The sequence below is a fragment of the Lathamus discolor genome, chromosome 13 (genome assembly GCF_037157495.1).
Source record: "Lathamus discolor isolate bLatDis1 chromosome 13, bLatDis1.hap1, whole genome shotgun sequence".
In the NCBI taxonomy this organism is placed as follows: Eukaryota; Metazoa; Chordata; class Aves; order Psittaciformes; family Psittacidae; genus Lathamus; species Lathamus discolor.
In genome coordinates, this window is record NC_088896.1 from 801,804 (window position 1) to 822,199 (window position 20,396).

Here is a 20,396-nt window from a genome sequence, read left to right on the forward strand (position 1 = left end):
CCCCTCTCCAGGTTTCCTGCAGCCCCTTCAGGCACTGGAGCTGCTCTCAGGTCTCCCCTTCAGGAGCCTTCTCTTCTGCAGTTTTCTGAACCAGCCCAGCTCTCTCAGCCTGGCTCCAGCATCGGTGTCTGGCCATCCTCGAACAAAACAAATTTCAACTAAAGTTTTCAAGGCTGAAGGATCTCCTTGTAATAGGCTGCCCTTGTGGGAAAGGTGATGTGCCAGCCCATTAGGAACTGATCTCAACACAGTTGTGCCAAGCACTGTTGGCAGTAGGACGCACATTCTCACCAAGCCTCAACTTCCATCTGGTGTTGCTCTTAGCGTGGTGCTCATTCACTTAATCAGTAGATATGAGTTAGTAAATATTGGCTGGCTGTTCATGGGATTTTGGTGATGCTTGGTCTGTCGCAGCACTCCTGTGCAGTGGTTCAGAGGGGTGGATGACTTCAGTGCTTGCTGACACAAGTCACATGCAGTCTGCTTTTGGATCTGTTTTAGGGATTGGAAGACTTTTCTGGAAAAAAGAGCGAGGAGTGGGGGAAGAGAAATCCAACAATTTAATATGTTTCCGTGTTCCTTGTGCCTGTGCCCATATCCTAAACATGAAAAATATCCCTAAGTTTCCCTTTGGCCCTGGGGGAATTAAAAAGGAGTCTCCAGCTGGATTAATGAAACCTTGTTGAGCAGATGAGTGGTGTCATGGGCTTGTGGCAATCTTGCTAGAGCACAAGTGGTATGCTGAGAGTGAACAGCCGTTCCATGCACACTTAAACTGTCCCGAACCACCACTCTCCCCAATAATTCTTCATCCTTTCCATGCTGGAGAGAAGCACAGAATAAACCATTTAAAGATGAGAGTTACAAATCAAAAGGTACATTTTAGCCCTTGTCAAAAGATGACACTGCTTTTCTTCTTGCTTTTAAATATTGCCTGAAATAATGCACATATGTTATTTCCAAGGTGGTTTTGAAGCAGGGGGTCAGCAAGTGGCTACAGGTTTGATGGTCCTGCAGTCCTGTGCGTGGCAGGGATGCTGTTGCAGAGGACCTCAGCAGGTCAAGCACATCTGATACTCGGTAGTAAAGAGCCTCTCCCCTCTGGTTTTATCCTGGGAGCACAGGGTACCTGTCTCCTGGGTCTCTTTCTCCATCCCAGTGATAAGATACACTTAATACACCTGGGCTGTGTTTGGCAAGGCACTGAGCTGAACTTCAAGGAAGTGTTCAAGGCCAGGGTGGACACAGGGGCTTGGAGCAAGCTGCTCTAGTGGAAGGTGTCCCTGCCCATGGCAGGGGCTGGAACTGGGTGAGCTCTAAGGTCCCTTCCAACCCAAACCAATCTGGGATTCTATGAAGTTCTGGCATCGCTGTAATGCTTGTGTCTCTCCCTAGCGCCATGGCTCAGCCCCTTCAGAAGCATGACTCTGCCCATGGTGATTCTCTTGCTCCTGAAATGGCCCTGACTATTTTAATTTTTCCTTTAAGTTACTTCTGACTGTCACCAATGGATTCTTCTCCAATGAGAAAACGCAGCAAAGTAAACAAGGGAAAGACTAATATTCTGCACCCATGTCTTCTCATTTGAACAGCTCAGTTCAGTATGACTCTAGTCATGGGGAATAAGTCAGTGGCCAGGAGATGTGTAGCCATTTCCTGCACCATTCAGGCCTGGTTGTGGCCAGCCTGAAACTGCTCTGTGCTTGGCATGAGGTTACCAAGTGTTGAGGTTACCAAGGGCAGTGTTTGACCCTGTTTGGCTCCACTCAGTGTTCTTACCACCCTGTTTCTCTTGCATTTATCTAATTTATTTTAGTTATCTCACTGCTTATGCTTCCTTTCCTCAGTAAGCAAGAGGGAAGTTGGTATCTTGATTTTCACTGGAAATGAGTTTCCTTTTTGGCATTTGTGTAGTTTCTAGTACTAATAAAATACATCTATATAAACTCCAAATTTGGAAAATGAGAGAAAAAATGTCTTGTGTAGGTTTCTGCATTTAGTATCACAGAATCACAGACTGTTTTGGGTTGAAAGGGACCTTAAAGCTCATGTAATTCCAACCCCTTGCCATGGGCAGGGACACCCCTTCTCAGCAAACAGCTCCTGTTCTTGGGTTTGCTGAATTTGTTGAAGTTGCTGAAGTATCAACTTCAGGACAAGAATAATACATGCCTCTCAGCCTACTCTGCAGAGGCAGGAGTTGCCCATGCAGCCTGTGAGCCAAGGGTCCAGAACCTGCTGTGGTCCTGCAGCACCAAGCATGGTACCAGCATCCAGCAGTCTGTGATGCCTTCAGGTCAGGCAGCTTCTCTCAGGGATGTGGAGCCGTGGATGGTCTGGAAGAGCCATCGAGGTGAATTCTTTCCCAAGTCCTCACCATACGCACAGGAAGGGGAGTCTGCGTGCGCTGAGCAGGCGGTAACCTGGAAGCGGGGCCAGCGGCTCACGGCATGCTGCATTCCTTCAGCTATTCCCAATGGGCGCTCTGCAGGATGATGGATATTTCAGCATCTTTGTTCTTTGTTTTCCTTCTGACACTGGTGGAGTTTAAATCACTGGAAGGAGAGGGCTTGACACTTCTCCAGTTACACAAACAAGTGGTACTGCACTAGCTGAAGCGTGTTTTCAGGAGAGGCAAGCAGATACCTCAAATGCCGTTCTTTGGGAAAGGTCTTTCTCTAAGTCATGGCTGTGACATGGGTGTTAAGCTTGTAGTTATTGCAAAAATCAGGATGTTACTGCAGAACCTGGGATGCTTTCCAGTAACAGCCCAACAAGGAGCTTATCACCTTGTAGTGTTTGGGCCTAGATCCTGAATAAAATATACTGTGTATTGTCAGACACTTAACTAAAAGAAAATAGAAGACATTGGCTTACCTCTTCGCTTCTGCTGGTTTGTTCCCTTAAAATAATAATTCTCAAGGAAATATTAATTTGTTCCAGCTTCCATGGAACAACCCCCGTCCTCCAAACCTCAACAAGGAAAAATACGACTGCGTAGGTGCAGCTTCACCAGAGCAAGAGATATCAAATTGCACATTAATTTCTGATTCTCAGCAGTAGCCTGTGGGTTTAGAGAAATCCAAGCTGTGGTATCAAAGGTGCTCTCTCCTATAGACTTAGGAACAACTCCACTCCTGGCTGCTGTTGAATAGCTGTGGTCTGGTGGTTGGGACTTGGGACTTTCATTCTTGGCTTGCTCCAAGGCTCGCTGTATGTCTTTGTGCAGGACTCTCTACCTTTCTCTTTGCTTCTCGACCCCCCAAAAAAGGGACTTCCCCTGTTATGGCGCTTGTGAACCTTACCTGGTTCTCTGGCAACTTAGCAACTTCTCTGGCAGTTTGCTAAAGGTCTGTGGGATTCTTTGGAATGCCATGAGATAACCTCTTGTGCCTGATCCTTCAGATTTTCTTCAGCGTGGTTCAGATCATCATATGATGATTGCAGAGTTCCTAAAGTGTGGCCGTGAGGCTGAAGCCCTGAGTTTGTTTTTGGCCGGTCCTGAGTTTGTCCCAGATCTGCCCAAATCTTTGCTGGTTTGATGGGGAGAAAACCAGTATAACATGGAGCAGGTGACAAGTGTGCTTGAGGCCACCATGGCAGCTGGAGTCGCTGCGCCTGGAGACAACATCATCAGAAAATGGCTCTTCATTTTCAGGTTCTTGTTCCAGAAGAATAAATTGGAGCAGAATAGGCCCAGAGAAGTGAAGGCTGTGGAGGTCAATGGCAGGGCTGTGTAGTCTGGCCAGATGTGGATGGATAGGAGATAGGGTTTGCTTTCTGTTCGTGTTTTGGCAGTAAAATACTGGGGAGGGAAAAAAACTATTGAAGGTGGAGAAGAATATTGGTTTAAGTATAAATCAGAATAAACTGACCATAAATAGGACAGACAAGAAAATTACTTCTTTTTTTTATTATTTTTTTATTTTCTCGAGCTCATAGGAAATTCCAGGGTAGCTTCCAGGGGAAGAAAGGGGCTAAAAATTACCTGCTTTTAAAGTGGAGTCCATTTTACTGAAGAGTTTGGACTTGATAGGAAGGGAATCATACAAGTTGCTCTAGGGTTTCTATCTGAGAATGTGCTATTACTTCAGAGCAATAAAACCAGCTCAACCATGTTTAAAACTTGGTTTTTAGATGTATAATACAATAACAAGGAGAAACTGGCTGCATTTGGAGTGGCAAAACCAGTATCAGTTCTTCTAATTCATTCTGTCAAAAAATCTCTGTATTTTAGAAAGGCCACTGGATTGGGTGATGTGTAAAGATGCAGCCAGGGAATAAACCTGCAGTCCAGGCAGCCATGGAGAGATCTGCAGTCTCCTTATAGGCACTGGGGGAGGGAAGGAGGTTACCATTAATAATTTTTAACCTACATGAGCATGCATTATGCTGCTAATTTTTTCCTGCTGCTGAATTAATGTCAATGTTGAAAGTCTAAACAATTCCCTGAATGAAACCGTGTTTGGTTTGCCTTGTCCTATGGATTAACAAATCTGATTGCTGTATTTAAATCTAATACCCCCCAAAATTCCCTACATGAGTGATTCCCGGCGAGGCCACGGGCAAATGTAATTATCTATGAAAACTAAGGACTCATGGCCTTGGGGTAGTTTTCCCTGCAGCTGCCTCCAATTAATATGTCCATCAATTCTGAGAGTAGCAGGGTTGTAATGGCTGAGTGTAGGTACTGCCGTGTTGCTGGTCTCCTGCAGTCCCTTCAGCAGCCCCTTCACCCTGAGGAATGAGGAGTTCTTGTTGGGTTGTATTTTTGGAAGATGAAAAGCAATGAGGATGTGTTTGGAAAATCCTCAGGTGATGGAGTGGTGTTTGCTTTCACTGCATCCCTTTCACAATTTCCTAAACCAGGAAGCCGTTACAGAAACAGTTTTGGTGAGGATTTAAAACTTTTCCATGCTAATTTTGTTTTTCAGTATTCTTAGCTGGGATCAGGGTGTTCACGCGGGAGGCTTTTGCTAAGCAGCAATTTTCCCATGTAAATCAAGTCCGAGTTTGCTCAGGGTGGCACTTGGGTACCCACAAGAGTGGATAAAGGAGTTTTTCTGCTCTCCAGTTAAGGCGCAGAAGATGGTGAGTTTTTAACAAGTAGCTCAAAGATCCTGTAAAAGCTGAATGAAGAGTTAAGTAAGTATGAAAGGCGGCTTCCAAATGCTTGCAGAGGGACTTTCTCTTGCTCAGGTTTTACTGATTTGGTACCAGAGCGGCCCTGCATCAGCTGGTCCTCATTGCCTGTCCAGCAAGTCAGTCTGCTCTGCAATCTTGGCAGTCATAAAAAACAAACACAGGCTGGGTGGAGAACGGATGAGAGCAGCCCTGAGGAGAAGGACTTGATATGACGAAAAGCTCCCCATGACCCGGCTGTGTGTGCTGGCATCTCAGAACCCCCCTGTGTGCTGGGCTGCACCCCCAGAGCGTGAGCAACAGCTCAGGGAGGGGCTCTTGCCCCTCTGCTGTGTTCGGGGGAGACCCCCCCCTGCAGTCGTGATCCAGCAGAAGCTGTGGGTGCCCCATCCCTGGCAGCATTCAAGGCCCTTCCAACCCAAACCGGTGTGTGATTCTATAAGAACATGGCCACAGGGCATCTTTTCCCATGACTTGATCACTGATCAGAGTCGAGAGATGCCTGTGGGACATGAAATGCTGTGTAAAGGTGTCTTGGTTGTGAATGTGTGTGGGAGGAAAGGAGATGTATGTGCCTTGCTCTCCTGACCCGCAGGGAGAGACCAGCAGCCTTTGTGAGCTTTTGCTAGCTGACCATGTCCCAGCAAGGGTATTTGTTGTCACAGGGAGCCTGACTCATTTGAAGTGGTTACCCCTCCTGGAGAAGAGCTCGCTGCTTCCTTGTACAAATTGATCTCCTGCTGGGAATCGAGTCGTTCCACCTCAGGCTCACAATAACATTGGCTCTTTTCCTCATTGTTTGACTGCTAGGGACATATTGATATGATCTCCTGCAAGGAGAGGCTTGGTTGAAATACGGATTAAGAGGGAAACTGAGCAGATTGCAGGGTATTAATGACTTGTTCGCATTCCTGGGGCAGTAGGCAGGAGAAAAGAAGTCAGGCTGCTGTGATTGTAGAAGAATGTTTGCTTTGTGATCCTGATGCCTGCTCAGGGCTGCTGCAGGGACCCGCTCACAGCGAAGCGTGGGGCTTGGGCACGGCACAGGAGGTATGAGGCATCTGCTGCTTTCTGGACACCTGTAATTGCAATTAGCAGCAATAAACCAAAAAGCCACCGGGGCTGGAGGAAAAGGGGGGAGCTCGAGTGAGTCTGACAGTGAGAGGTGAATGTGTGTGGCGTGGCCTCTCCCTTCATACGGGGATCATTGTAAAAAATACCGGTGCTAATTTTCAGTCTGCCTCAATGATCAAAGCCAGGCGATACGGGATTTTCCTGTGGACTTAGTGGGACTTCCTATAAAAGGGCTGCGTGCCGTTTGTTTATGGAAGTGCAAAGCTGGACAATTACAAAGAGCAGGGCTTTGCAGAGGGGCTGCGAGTTTTGCTTTTCCCAGTGAGAGTGCGATGGAAGATACACGGACAGTGTGACCTCAAAAACAACGTTAGTCACTGTGTTCGGAAAGTGAGAGGGCTTGTTGTGCCACCTGTACTGCACTCTGTTTTCTCGGCTATTTTAATAGCTAATTAATCTTGATTTGCTTGGATTTCAGAGGGGTTTTTTCTCTTTTGGCACATATGTGCAACCTATTATACCATAAATCCCACACATTTCAGCAAATGTCATCCTGATTGTTCCCTACAGCACAGCATACTACTAGTAAAACATTCAAGGTCAGGAACTTGGATTCTTTAACCACTGTATTCATGGAAGCCAATTTATTGTTCTGTCGCAGTAGAAAAGGGTAATTTCTTTTGGACCTATATCATATTGGCAGCCAATCTAGAGAGGTCAGAACTGCCTTAACGCTGTAGGTTTTGTGGCTGTATTAATCTGTCTCAATAAATTAGCCATTGCACCCCACTGGTGCCACATGGGCCATTTCTCAGTACTTAGTGCTTTTATCTTCCTCTAGAAGTGTGAGTTATTTTTGTGCACTCACTGTTCGGCCTGTTTGTTGTATCCTGAAATTGATAGAAGTATTTCTTGTACTTCTGTCTGTTGGAGGGTGTGAAGCAGTTTGCCTGGCGCTGGAGGAAGTGACCTTCATATCAAATAATCCTGATGTGGCAAATCGGGGCCTGGGTGGCTTTTCTTGTGGCTATTTGTGCTGTGAAAGCTGAATCCAAATTTGCAACTTAAAGTCCTAAAGAGTGAATTAGGTCCGTGGTGACTCGGAAGAGCCATTATCGTGGCTGCAGTGTGGGATGTTTCTTGTTTTTCAGTGTTGCTTAATTAATGCCTAATAGCTCTTACACAGTGTCTGACCTTTTCCCTGGGTTGTTTTGGTGGGCCTGTGAATGAGATGTCAGAATGGGAATGTAAATTAAAACATCTTGCAGAAGAATGACTTTCCTGCTCTTTTCCAAAGGGAAAAGACTCTACAAACTCCAGATGAAAGAGGGAGACTCCGCTCTTGGTTTGCCCTCTCTGTAATACTTTTGTTCCCTATTTTTTCTTGCTGTAGTCTTCATATTCTATTTTTCCACACATGTCTCTAGCAGTGGGGTTGTGTTGTTTCTCCATAGTCCTTCTCGGGGCTGGCTTCTGGTCAGGGAGCCCAGGAGGGGCTGTGCCTGCTCCAGAAGCCTCTTCTGTGGAAGAGTTGGCTTTTTTTGGCAGGCATCTTTAGCCCTCTACAGCTAAATGTTCCCTATGGCTGTCGCACCCTTCCCAGGTGAAATAGAACTTATTTAAAATGTGTTGTTAAGATTATCAAGTGGCGAAACTGAACTGATGTGGGTGTTCCAGTTCACAAATCTCTCCTAAGTTACGAGCTCAGAAGCTCTTTATTTCCTTTTGCAGAAAACCTTGGAGTGGTTTTAATTCCTCGTATTCTGTATCAGGTTTTTCACATACTTAGTGCTGATAGGACTTGGGGGTGTTGGGTGAGGAGAAGCTCCCCATGACCTGGCTTCAGTGAGCCCTTAAGCCCGGAGCCCCCAGTGCTGGGCTGCAGCCCCTAGAACGTGAGCAGCAGCTCAGGGAGGGGATCCTGCCCCTCTGCTGTGCCCTGGGGAGACCCCCCTGCAGCCCTGATCCAGCTCTGGGGCAGCAGCACAAGAGGGACGTGGAGCTGCTGGAGCGAGACCAGAGGAGGCCATGGAGATGCTGCACTGGAGGTGCGGTCCCTGTGGTGTCCCACCTGAGTGCTGTCCCTGGCGTTCCTGTAACACTGCATGGGACACAGCACTGAACCTCTGGAGTCAGTCAGGGAAGGCACCAGCTCAAAAGGAAAGCATCAGCTTGGTTTAGCTGTATCACACTTGTGGGAGTGCTGCTCCTTGCTCTTCCCTAGTTAATGAATCTAAATCATTTCAGTCACTTCACGTGGCTGCTGCTGAGCTGTGTGACACTGGTAACAGGCAGGCTGGGATGCTGGCAGTCCGTGCTGCTGGTCATGTCAGTCAGCGTTCTGCATCACAGGCACATACAGAGCAGACATTGCCAGTGAATCACTGCAGTGTTCTTCTAACACAGGTCTTTTGGTGCTTGAATGCAGCAGTGACAGAACGTACCAGGAGGAGAACTGTGCAGAGCAAGCTGCTCTGTAAGAGGGTGTTCCCTTCCCTTGCTTGGTGTGCCCTGCTCTGGGCCCGGGGGGGAAGCCACCTGGAGCACCCAGAACTGAGCCCACTACTGCTCCTCCAAACCAAGACTGACCTAGAAGAATACTACGAGTCCTTAGCAATAAGCACAGCATAATGCTGGCAGCAGCTCATTCATTTTCTGGTCACTAGTTCTGGGACAGTTGGCATTGGCCAGAGAAAGGGGCAGGATGGGCACCGTTGCTGCCCCGACACCAGCTCTCCTTATAGATCAATTCCACAGCCACATCCTCCTTCCATTCTCTGGAGCAAAACCCTACGCTATGGAAATAAGCACCTTAGCAATACTGCCACTGGGATGGGATGAGTTTGGCTACGGTATGAGGGTAGGTTTAGATTAGATCTCAGGCAGAAGCTACACCCTGTGAGGGTGCTGAGGCGCTGGCACAGGGTGCCCAGAGAAGCTGTGGCTGCCCCATCCCTGGCAGTGCTCAAGGCCAGGTTGGACACAGGGGCTTGGAGCAAGCTGCTCCAGTGGAAGGGGTCCCTGCTTGTGGCAGGGGCTGGAGCTGGATGAGCTTTAAGGTCCCTTCCAACCTAAACCATTCCATAATTCATTCTGTGAAAGCACGTACATGAAGATCCTTTCTATCCCTGTTTTCAATCAGGAGGTGAGGCAGAGATCAGCTAAGGAATAAATACTACCCCAGATGAAACTTAATCTGTTTTTAAAGAACTCCCTCCCACTGAAATAGAGCTTTATTTTTTCCCCTTTTTTTTTTTAACAATCCTACCCTGAAAAGTGTCTCCTGGGGTTTGTCTCATCCTCACTCAGCTATGTTGAGGTGTTTTTATTCTGAGTTTCTGGAAGCTCCGTGGTTTTCCCTGTTACGTATTTGTAGTTCGGAATGCCCTGTGAGCCTTTCCTTTGCTGCATCTCCAGAGTGCTCCACAGGGAAAAAATTAAAAACTAACATGTAAGCTTTACATAATTTACTGTGAGAGTAATTGGGTTTATACAGCAGTTCATAAACCTTTAGCTGGTAAAAATCAAAGTACCTTAATCTGAAAAGCAGATGGGGGGGGGGGTTGTCAGGGTGAAGGCTTATAGAGTTTTCAAAGACAAATTGTTTAATTCCATCACTGGCTAGGAAAATAAATAGTTCTGCTGCTCGATTGAAAACAGAAACATCTTAGAAATGAGTTTGCTGGCTTTCAAGTATTGTTAGTTCTACAGCAAAGAAATCAAAAGAAACTTGGTGGAAAGATGTGATGGAGTTCTGGTTTATGAGAAATGAAAGGCAAAAGCTTCTAAACCACGTTTTACTATTCTTAGTGAATTTTCAAGTGCTTTTCCTCTCCTCCTTTCAGGGCCTGACACTCTGTACAAGGCATCTGTTCCATGTGAATCGGCGATGCATGTGATGTCTGCAGGTCATTTCCTTCCCTCAGGAGGGGTGGCAGGACTGGCCATAGTCTCTGCCTGAAGACCAGAGCAGCGAGTATGAGGCGCTCTAAAATCCCGCTTTTCAATACAGTGAAGCTGTTTGCAGCAGATTGAAAGCTGGGAGCCATGCCTTGCCTGTGTAATGAAGGCTGCATTTGTACCCCCATAGTAATGCTACTCACAGGCCAATCAGTAGTATCTAGCCAGCACATCCCCTGCAAGTGATGGTCTTGCTTTAGTTGGGCTAATGGACTGATGAGATCACCTCTAATTTGTGTATCAAGCTGGTTGTATCGCATCGTTCAAGAAAAAAGAAGGGAGGGGGGAAATCCCACACACAAAACAACAAAACCCTCTTTATTTTTTTTTTCTTGATGGACTTCAAAAGCTCACATTGAGAGCAGGGGCTCTGCCCTGTGAGGGCTACGGGTTTCGCTCGGAGCCATTACCTCAGCCCATAAACATCAGAAAATGAGCATTTGTTTTGGTGGTTGGATTTCATTTACTCCAGAGGTATGATGGGAGGTATGAGTAGAGCCGTCGGACTGTACAGGAGGAGATGCCTGGGAGAGGGCTCTTGTGCTGAGCCATCCTGGTCACTGATTTGGAGCTTTAATCACAAAGTCATAAATGGTTTGTGTTGGAAGGGAACTTAAAGCTCATCCAGCTCCAGCCCCTGCCACAAGCAGGGACCCCTTCCACTGGAGCAGCTTGCTCCAAGCCCCTGTGTCCAACCTGGCCTTGAGCACTGCCAGGGATGGGGCAGCCACAGCTTCTCTGGGCACCCTGTGCCAGCGCCTTAGCACCCTCACAGGGAAGAGCTTCTGCCTAAGAGCTCAGCTCAGTCTCCCCTCGGGCAGGTTCAAGCCATTCCCATGGTCCTGTCCCTACAGGCCCTTGTCCAAAGCCCCTCTTCAGGTTTCTTGTTGGCCCCTTTAGGTGTTAGGAATGCCACCCAGAGGTGGTCATTGCTGTGTGACTGTGCTAGCCTACCTGCAGTTTGCCGTACTGGCCTGGCGGGCTTCCTTGTAGCTGCTTTGACTCTGAGCTGCAGCCATGCAGTGCTCTATGCTGCATGAGCAGCAGCTCAGGGAGGGGATCCTGCCCCTCTGCTGTGCTCTGGGGAGACCCCCCTGCAGCCCTGATCCAGCTCTGGGGCAGCAGCACAAGAGGGACGTGGAGCTGCTGGAGAGAGGCCAGAGGAGGCCATGGAGATGCTGTGAGGGCTGGAGCAGCTCTGCTCTGGAGCCAGGCTGAGAGAGCTGGGCTGGGGCAGCCTGGAGAAGAGAAGGCTCCTGAAGGGGAGACCTGAGAGCAGCTCCAGTGCCTAAAGGGGCTGCAGGGAACCTGGAGAGGGGCTTGGGACAAGGGCCTGTAGGGACAGGCCAAGGGGAATGGCTTGAACCTGCCCGAGGGGAGACTGAGCTGAGCTCTTAGGCAGAAGCTCTTCCCTGTGAGGGTGCTGAGGCGCTGGCACAGGGTGCCCAGAGAAGCTGTGGCTGCCCCATCCCTGGCAGTGCTTAAGGCCAGGTTGGACACAGGGGCTTGGAGCAAGCTGCTCCAGTGGAAGGGGTCCCTGCCTGTGGCAGGGGTTGGAGCTGGAGGAGCTTTAAGGTCCTTTCAAACACAGACCAGTCTGGGATTCTATGATTTTATGATCACAGTACATGTATCATAGTACGTATTGTAGTTTGGAGCAAAACTGTATGTGTTTTCATTTTCATTTAGGAACCAGACAGGAAAGACTCAATGCAGTTCTAGTAACTGTAGAAGTTAACAAGCTGGCTTCATTACAGCTACGGTTGTTACAGGATAAGGGTATTTTTTGGCAGACTTCATGTGGCAACAGAGCATTGTGGTAATGCTTTTAATTCAATGGAAGAACTGGTTTGAGCTGATTGCAAAGAAAGTTTGTACAGTGTTTGGAAGAAGTAAGAGGACTTGGGTGTGGTGTTCAGCAGCAAAGGTGAAGAGATGAACTCCTGCTTGGTGTTGCCTGAATCAGAAGAGACACCGTCAGGGAACCCGAGCTGAAAGAATGGAATGATCTTAAGAGCCTGTCACACAAAGCTCTGCATTCTGTGGTTGGTAGGAAGAGAGATTTAATAAAGTACTTTAATATAAACTATAAAAAGTAATTGAGTTAGACTGTGGAGTGTTTTGTGAAGTGAGCGCTGACAGAAGAGTCAACCGGCCCCACCACTGTTGCTTAGATGTCTTCTGTAAATCAGACAGCTCTTTCTCCAAGCTGCTCAAGAGCTCAAGTTGTTTCCAAAACTGCATTCACTATAAAGGAAAAAAAAAACCCACCAAAAAAGAATAGCAAAAATGGCATTCTTTTTAGCAGCTCACTTTTACATCTGAAAATTGGAATAAATACATAGAGCAGTGATAAAAAATTGTTACATGTGCACTTTTGTTACGTTAGCTGAAACGCGTCAGCAAGGTCCTGGGGTGCTGGGGAGATGTTGGGTTTTCTGTTTTTATCAGTTTTACCATTCTCCACCTTTTTGCCGCTGGTTCAGTTTTGTATCTGTGTTGCCAACATTTGGATTTCCATTGAAATCTGGCTGGAAGTACTTCAATCTTTGGAGCTTCTCTCACCTTCTGTCTTACTGCTTGTGTCCCACTGTGCCGGGCCAGAAGAGAGCCATCAGCAGTGGCAGTCCAAGGGAGCGCAGAGCTCAGCTCTCTCAGAGTTCCCAGCGACTGAGCATTACTCTCATGAGACTTACCTGCAAATCCCAGCCTGCTCAGGAAACTGGGGGCTGGTTGTTGGAGAAGGTGCTAAATTCAACTGTGTAACTCATGGTTGCTCGCAAGTGGGCTTGTACACGCCTGTTGCGGGTTCCAGCCAGGCAAGGCTGGGCAATGGGCTGAGGGTGACTTGCTCTGTCAGACAGCAGGATTCATTTCCAAAGGTGTCTTGGGGCTGCCTGCATTGTTTGGGCTTTTCATGTTGGCTTTTGTGCTGAACTGGTCTCGTCGTTAATGCTGAGTTTCGATTTCCATGACAAGTCCTCTTCTCGGAGATTTACAGCTCAGCTGCTTTCATTTGCCAGGCTAATGCTCTGGAATGCAGGTTGACAGTCCAGATGTGAAACCTTTCTTCTCAGAAAGAAAACAAGGGATTAAATGTGTTTTAAGAGGGCTTGAAAAAAAATAATTCAAGATTGAGGCCCCAAACTCAACATCTGAAGTCCTGAAGTACTGCTGTTAGCTGCCGATGGGAAATCCAGAGACTTGAAACGTGTCACCTTTCGCCGGGCCGCAGCTACCACTTGGCTTTCAGTTACCAAATGCTTCATAAGATGTTGCAAAATGGCAAATGATCAAATGATGTAGCTTGGTGCAGTTAGTTGGGGTTAAAGAATGTTTGGGGTATCGCTTCTGCTAAATGTATAGTGAAGGGGAGACAACTGGGTGTTCACTTTGAAATGACTGTCTTTTCCTGCTATTCCTTGGTATAAAGATAGAATCACAGAATGGTTTATGTTGGAAGGGACCTTAAAGCTCATCCAGCTCCAAACCCTGCCACCGGCAGGGACCCCTTCCACTGGAGCAGCTTGCTCCAAGCCCCTGTGTCCAACCTGGCCTTGAGCACTGCCAGGGATGGGGCAGCCACAGCTTCTCTGGGCACCCTGTGCCAGCGCCTCAGCACCCTCACAGGGAAGAATAATAGCTCATGGTTGCTGATTTGACAAACTGACCCTCCCAGTTTCAGGAGGGGGCCTGTAAATAGGATTATCCTTATTTTCAGAGTGTGTGGAGGGAGCAGGTCTGCTCTTCACCATCCTCCCTATTGCAGGGTGAAGGGCCTGTTCTCCGGAACAGGGCTTCTCTAAAGCATGTCTGAGTTGGAAGAGGGCATAATAGCGATGTTTCATGTACAAACCATTTTTTTCAGAGGGAAACATAATGCCTTCAGCCAGGCAATTGAATCTGATCCTTTGTGCTTGTGGTGATTCGTACAATGCATCTATCAATTAATATCCGTTTGGGGTTCAGAATTATCTGGGTTGGAAATGGTGGAGCAAGAGTTCATTGTCTTTTGAAAGAAAAGATGAAAACATCTATAGCTCTCTCCTGCCCATATGGAAGGAGCAGACATTAGGAGCCTGTACTACAGATGTCTTCACTTGGTAGGCTCGGAGTTGGGTTTTAAAAAGGGCTGATCTTACAGGGCAAGTCTTGTTCAAGTTGTCTTGAGAAATATAATGGGATAGAGATGGAGCAGAGCTTTGCATTATCATTTATTAAAACTGGCAGCGTAAAGTAAAAAGCTTGTGGCTTTTTACATGGGATTAATAATGTGATTGGTGCTCTCTTCTGATCAGCTTTAGGACCTTCCGTAGCCCAACGATTTTGCAGGTAGAAGAGGCACATTTTGTATATTCAGTTGGTGTTTGTTCTTGTCAGAAAGATCTCTGCCTTTTCACCATGTGGTAGAACAATAGATTAGTACAAGGGTGCTAACAAATGGGTTTCACAAATGTCAGAAATGGCTGACATTTTTCTTAATTAAAAATTAGGAAAAAACTGTGCGCCCCCCCCCCCCGAGCTAAAAGTGCCTTTGCAGTACCAGGGGATTTAATTTTATTTTTTAAAGTGGGATGTAAGTTGAGTGGTTGGAAATCCTTACTCTGGGCCTGCACGCACCGGGCTGGGAGGTGATTTTTTGCCCTGTGTGTATTCCCATTCTTTCCCTTTTTGTTTTGTTTTTTAGTTTTGGAAACAAAGCAGTTTGGCTGCAGTAAATGTTTGCTGCAAGCTCTTGCAGTAAGGTGGTGCTGACTTGTTCCCATACATTTGGGAGCCATCAGCCAGCCAGCTTCTGCAAACAGTTGCAGGAGAAGCACAACAAGCACCAGTAATCTCCTCAGTTTGATAAACCATGTATTTGTGTAGCTTGATAAAGTGGAGGCTTAAGGTTTCCTTCCTGCACTGGAGTTCGTCACGCTGGAATTCAGAACTCGTGCATCGAGATCAAGCCGGTGTTTAGCCACGGTCTTCTGAAGTGTCTTACAGACACGTTGTTTAGTGGCACTAAACCCTCGGCTTTGTGCAGCTCTTGCCAATTAATCACTTTTGGTCCTTCCAACAAATGAACTGGAGAAAGGGGAAAATCATAGAGGAGCGGAGCAGCTGGATAAGGGCTCCCTCTGTATAGCTCCCTCTGCAAGCCTTTCCTTGCTCTGCAAAAATCCACGGGCACAGAGCCACGCTAAACAGTAAGTGTTCAGCCACATCTGTGGAAAATCCATGGGAGGGCATGTGGAAAGTTGGCACAACTTGTGGTGGAAGGAAGTGGGAAGAAAGAAAATCATTAGCTAAAGCTAACCAGGACTCATAGACTTGAGGTCGTCTTATCTGTGGAAGTTCTTCTTCCACCCTTTCTGTTGTTTTAACCACTTCTCTGAGTAATCTGAACTTTTTCCATGACTGCAGACTGGGACTGGAATATTTTTGACCCATCAACTCCAGAGACATTTTTTGTCTGGTTTTGGTCTGTTTCAGACTTTGGGCAGGTAGGACACAAATGACTTGAGCGACATCAAGGAGTGCCTTCCCTGCCTGGCCTCTCGTTCCGGGTATTTGCTCAGCTCTGAGCACGTTGTTAGATGATGTATTCCTCTTGCTAATTTAGTCAATTTACCATTGATTCCAGTAGAGCCTGATGAAGTATGTCAGCTGGAGATTAGTCCCAGATGCCTGGGTTGACCTTAGCTTTATCAGCTGCTTTCAATACTGTAACCATGAAGCACTTGCAAGTTTTCTGGTTCCTCCTATGATTGATAGACCAATTTTAAAGTGGCTTTCCTCCTCATTTGTGATCCAAGAGGATAATGCCATGCAGCTGTCCACAGCATGATGCTCTTGTGGAGAATACTGCGATGCTCTGTTGGCTTGTTACCAACCTGAATGTTTATTAAAATGGCAGTTGTGTTTTGCAGGCTTGACAACTCCCTAATACATGGTTCTGCAGTTTCCTCTTCTCTAAATATCTTGAGCAGAATTGAAAAAGTCTCTTAATGCTCAGGTGGGCCTGAGTTGAGGTTCAACTGTGGATATATAGAGTGGAGAAGAGAGGCAGTATTTGTGGGCTGGTGGAAATGAGCCTTCAGCAGTTGGTGGAGGTAGATGGTCATTTTGAATGTGGTGTTGGTGAACTTCATCGGGATTCTTGCCAACTGCTGTGGTTCTAAGGGATGAGCTGGTGAGGAAAACCGTTCCTTGCCTGGCCCTATGACCCCCCCCGGTGTGTTCCCAGCGTGCTGTTGCTGATCATCATTGCTTGGGTACGGGCATGCTGCAGGGCATCTTCCTTAGGGCTGCATATGAAGATTGTTCAAATACTGTGTGAACTCCGAGGCCCATCTGAGGCTGGTGGAATCCTTCCTGGGATTAGCAGCCAGGACTTGACCAGTGCAACTTTTTTAAACCATGTTTTGCATCTGCTGCTGGGTGATGTTGGGGTTCTGCAGAGCTGGCTGGTGATGAGCTTGTGGCATTAAAGCTGCTTGTTCAGAGGCAGAGCACAGGGTTAGGTTGGTCTGTCTGGGGAAGGGCGCTCATCACATTTCTAATGTACCTTTTAATGTTAGAACCCCGAAAGAAACAACAAATCCCACCTTCATCTGAAGGGGGAAGGTTAATGGCGGGGGATGAGCCACTGTGTTGTCACCCTGAGAAACCCCCTGGAGAGTGGCAGGTCACTGATCTGTCTGTCTGTACCACCTAAGAGTGGCTCTGCCCGTTCATGAGGTGAGTAATTCTGGAAGGAGCGGAACACTCGAGCTTGAATCACTGAAGTCAGCATCACACCAGCATATTGAGCTATATTCCCTTTCAGCTCCTCAGACTGCAGCCCATGTGATACGTTTTTGGTCCCCAGCTATGCAAGAACACTGCTGGTCATTTTTTCCAATCTTCCTTAAGCTGCTTCGAAACCAAGAGCACTGAATGTCCACTGGTCGAATAATTCTCGGTTGTGGGGACTGTGGCAGCAGTGAAGTATTTCACTAACTTAAGCTTTTTAATGTGAAAAATGTGGGATGTTCTTTTTGGTTAGAAGTAGCATTGAGTTAATGCTTTGGGGATGGTTTGGTTCTGCTTCTTGGATTGAGGTTTCTTTGAGTTGGAATGAGCTTATACACGCCATGCAGTCTGCAGACAGCTCACGAATTCTGGGAGGCGCTCGCCATGGAGCGGGGCGACTCCACTCAGCTGCGCTCCCAGCAAGGCTGAACAATTTGGTGATTTTTCTCCTGGGGACAAGATGACATCAGCCATTTATAACCATTGCTTCAAACTGCCACGGGGCTGGGGCTGTCTCGTGGGCAGGTTTTGAGAAATGAGGGGGTTTCTTTCAAAGGTGCTTGGGAAACTTCTGCGGGGACTCCCAAGTGACGAGGCCTTTGTGCGGAGCAAGGAGCGGGCTCGGGGGTTATCCATCAGCGTGCTGCGGCATCCTTCACAGCCCCACTTCATCAAAGAGACGTTCCCAGCCCCTTCTTGCTGGCCGGCTGGGGTCGGCAGTCGTGATGTATTGTTGGGCTGACGGATGGCATGCAAGTCAAGGGTGGATTTATGGAGAGCACCTCTTGTGAGTAAACCCTTAGTAGGCAATGTGCTGGCTTTTAGGAGGGTCCTCCCATAGATGCATTGACTATGGTTACTTACAAGGTTGCAAAAATGGATGAGGATTGATTTTTATCACCTGACAGAAGGGTGGGTTATCTGGGTGAGGTGCTGGGACCCAGGTGGGTCAGATGCTCTGTCTCACTGGTTTTTATTTCTCTATTTTTTCAATGGGACTAAGGCCTGCTTCTTTGGTACTCACAAGAGTACCATGGCAGGGGGTTGGAACTGGATGATTTTAAGGTCCTTTCCAACCCTAACTATTCTATAATTCTGTGATTATGTTACATTATTGTGCTGGGTCCACACTTTAAGAAATACAAAAGTGGTAAAGTGGTACAGTAGTGGTCAAGTAGATCTTAAAATGACCACAGCTGCATGGTGCATGACTTAAGCTTTTTGGGGTTGGGGTTTTTATGGGGGGTGGGTTTCTTTTGAGAAATAGACTGGAAACCTCACCTTGCAGTGTTTAGCAGACAAGTGGTCTTCTTCTTTCCTAGAGGAATTATGCCAACTGATGTGTGTTTGTACTTAAAACTATTGATATCTATGGGAAAGTATTGCAATGGTGTACAAACTTGGGAAAAAGCTGTGACCAAAAGAAAGCAGGAGTGAATATTACAAGGAATTTCTGAAGGCACGATCTTAAATTCCTGCTTAGGTTTTGGATAAAGGAAAACCAAACAAATGTGGGGTCTGAAATAGCTCCTGTCCTTCCATTTTCTGCTATAAGTTTTCATAAAATAAATCATAACAGGGAAAGTGTTTTGATTGGCAGGGTTTTGTTACATGAATGTAAGTAGGCTTCAGTCTCTTGGTCCTCCAGGCTTTTCTAGAGATGCAGAATTCATGATGATTTTACCTGTGAGCAGTATTGCCGTGCTTTCTCTCAGTCAGGTCTCTAGAAAAATAGTTCACTTACATTGTCCCCGTAAGTGGAAGATTTTGCTGGAAGGTTTGACAGTCTGGCCTAAAACTCTCTGTGTTGCTGGAGCACTCAGATTTTGGATTTGAATAAAAGTAAGCGATGGTTGCAGGTCCAAGGAGTGCTGTGGGCTTGGTGTGCTGCCGTGAGTGCAGTGCACCGGGTGTGTGGGCTTCAGTGAACACTGCATTAGAGACAACCTTTTATAATTCTTTTGAGAGGGGATTTTTTTTATATTAAGGTCCATTTGATAACAGGTAACTGCAGGTTTGCTTTAAACAGTAAATCAAAGGAAAGGTCACTTATTGGGAGTAAAGGGGATGAATAAATGATGTGGCTTTATACTCATGTAGTTCTAGTGAAGGAGACTATTATCTCCTTCCAGGTAACTGGGAAAGGATACTCAAAATACTGTATCATGTGAATATAGTTATTGCCTGCCTTATATCACTGAGAATTCTCAACACATCTGGGCTGAGAGTAGTTCCAGTAACATTAAAGCTTACTATTTTGGTTGGCACGCTGATGCTGTGGTATATGCCAATTAGTAATGGCTCTTGGAAACAGGCTGCTTTAAAACTGTCCCTGAACTATTCCCCAGAGAAATTATTCAATTAAGTACAGCTAAAATTAATGTCCATGGGTTTTGTTCGAATGAAACAAAATAAGCAGCTGGAAAAGGGAAAATTTCTCAGTGTGCGCTTTTAAAATAACAGCTCTAACTAATAACTGTGTTTGCTGGACTCGATACCGCTGTTTGTTTTCTCAGGGTTGTTCTTTAGCTGTGAATGATCCTACGAGGGCTACCACAGCTGATGGCCTGGGACGGTTCTCTGTCACTACCCTGCATTTTCAAATCACCATCTGCTGCCTCTAGACCTTTTGAGCAGATGAAGTGTTCTGTGTTATGTGGGAGTGTCAAAGGGCGACCCAGATATAATCTTAAATGCTTTGAGGTCGTGGAATTACAGAGTCACAGGCTGCTTTGGGCTGGAAAGGACCTTAAATTCATCCAGTTCCAACCCCTGCCACAGGCAGGGACCCCTTCCACTGGAGCAGCTTGCTCCAAGCCCCTGTGTCCAACCTGGCCTTGAGCACTGCCAGGGATGGGGCAGCCACAGCTTCTCTGGGCACCCTGTGCCAGCGCCTCAGCACCCTCACAGGGAAGAGCTTCTGCCTAAGAGCTCATCTCAATCTACAGATGGGCAGGGCTGCTTGGCTCTGGTGTGAATGGTGGTGTGTGGAAACGGTGGTCCTGGATATGTCCCCTCAGTCCTTAGAGCAGACAATAACATTTTCTGTAGCCGGACAAATAACTTCCTCTTGTTTGGCAAGTTTTAGCCTTAAGGATGCTGAAGGTTTGGTGAACCAGTGGGAAAAGGTTGCGCTGGAGGCATGGGCTGGTCCTTGGGTCCTCAGGCCGCTCTTCACTTCCCAAGGGCCAGGCAGACGTTGTAGGACTCTGGAGCATCTTGTTCTGTCTTTCCACAGACTGGAAAGACTTCACTGTTGTCAAGAACTAGGAGAACCAGAAGCAGTCCTGCTTCTCAAGAGCTGGCGTGGCCTCCAGTCCGTGGGGTACGTTGGGAGAAGGACCTCCTGCAGGGAGAGCTGATGCATTGAGTGCCTCAGGCTGCTAACCTGAGCCTGGAGGTGGGCTGGAGCTGGTCACCAGCTGCGTGGAGGAAAATAA

The 20,396-nt window shown here is 47.1% G+C and overlaps 1 protein-coding gene across 5 annotated transcripts in view; it reads left to right on the plus strand.

The window, feature by feature from the left end:
* Window positions 1-20,396, plus strand: part of STX8 (syntaxin 8) — a 122,148-nt gene that overhangs the window by 32,614 nt on the left and 69,138 nt on the right. The window contains exon 7 of one of the 5 annotated variants that reach the window (XM_065693882.1): window positions 10,062-10,802. The exons of the other annotated variants lie outside the window; for them this stretch is intronic. Coding sequence (XP_065549954.1) covers window positions 10,062-10,177 — 116 coding nt within the window. The 3' untranslated portion in view covers window positions 10,178-10,802. Of the gene's footprint in view, window positions 1-10,061; window positions 10,803-20,396 lie in introns of those variants that run through there. 5 annotated transcript variants of the gene reach the window in all.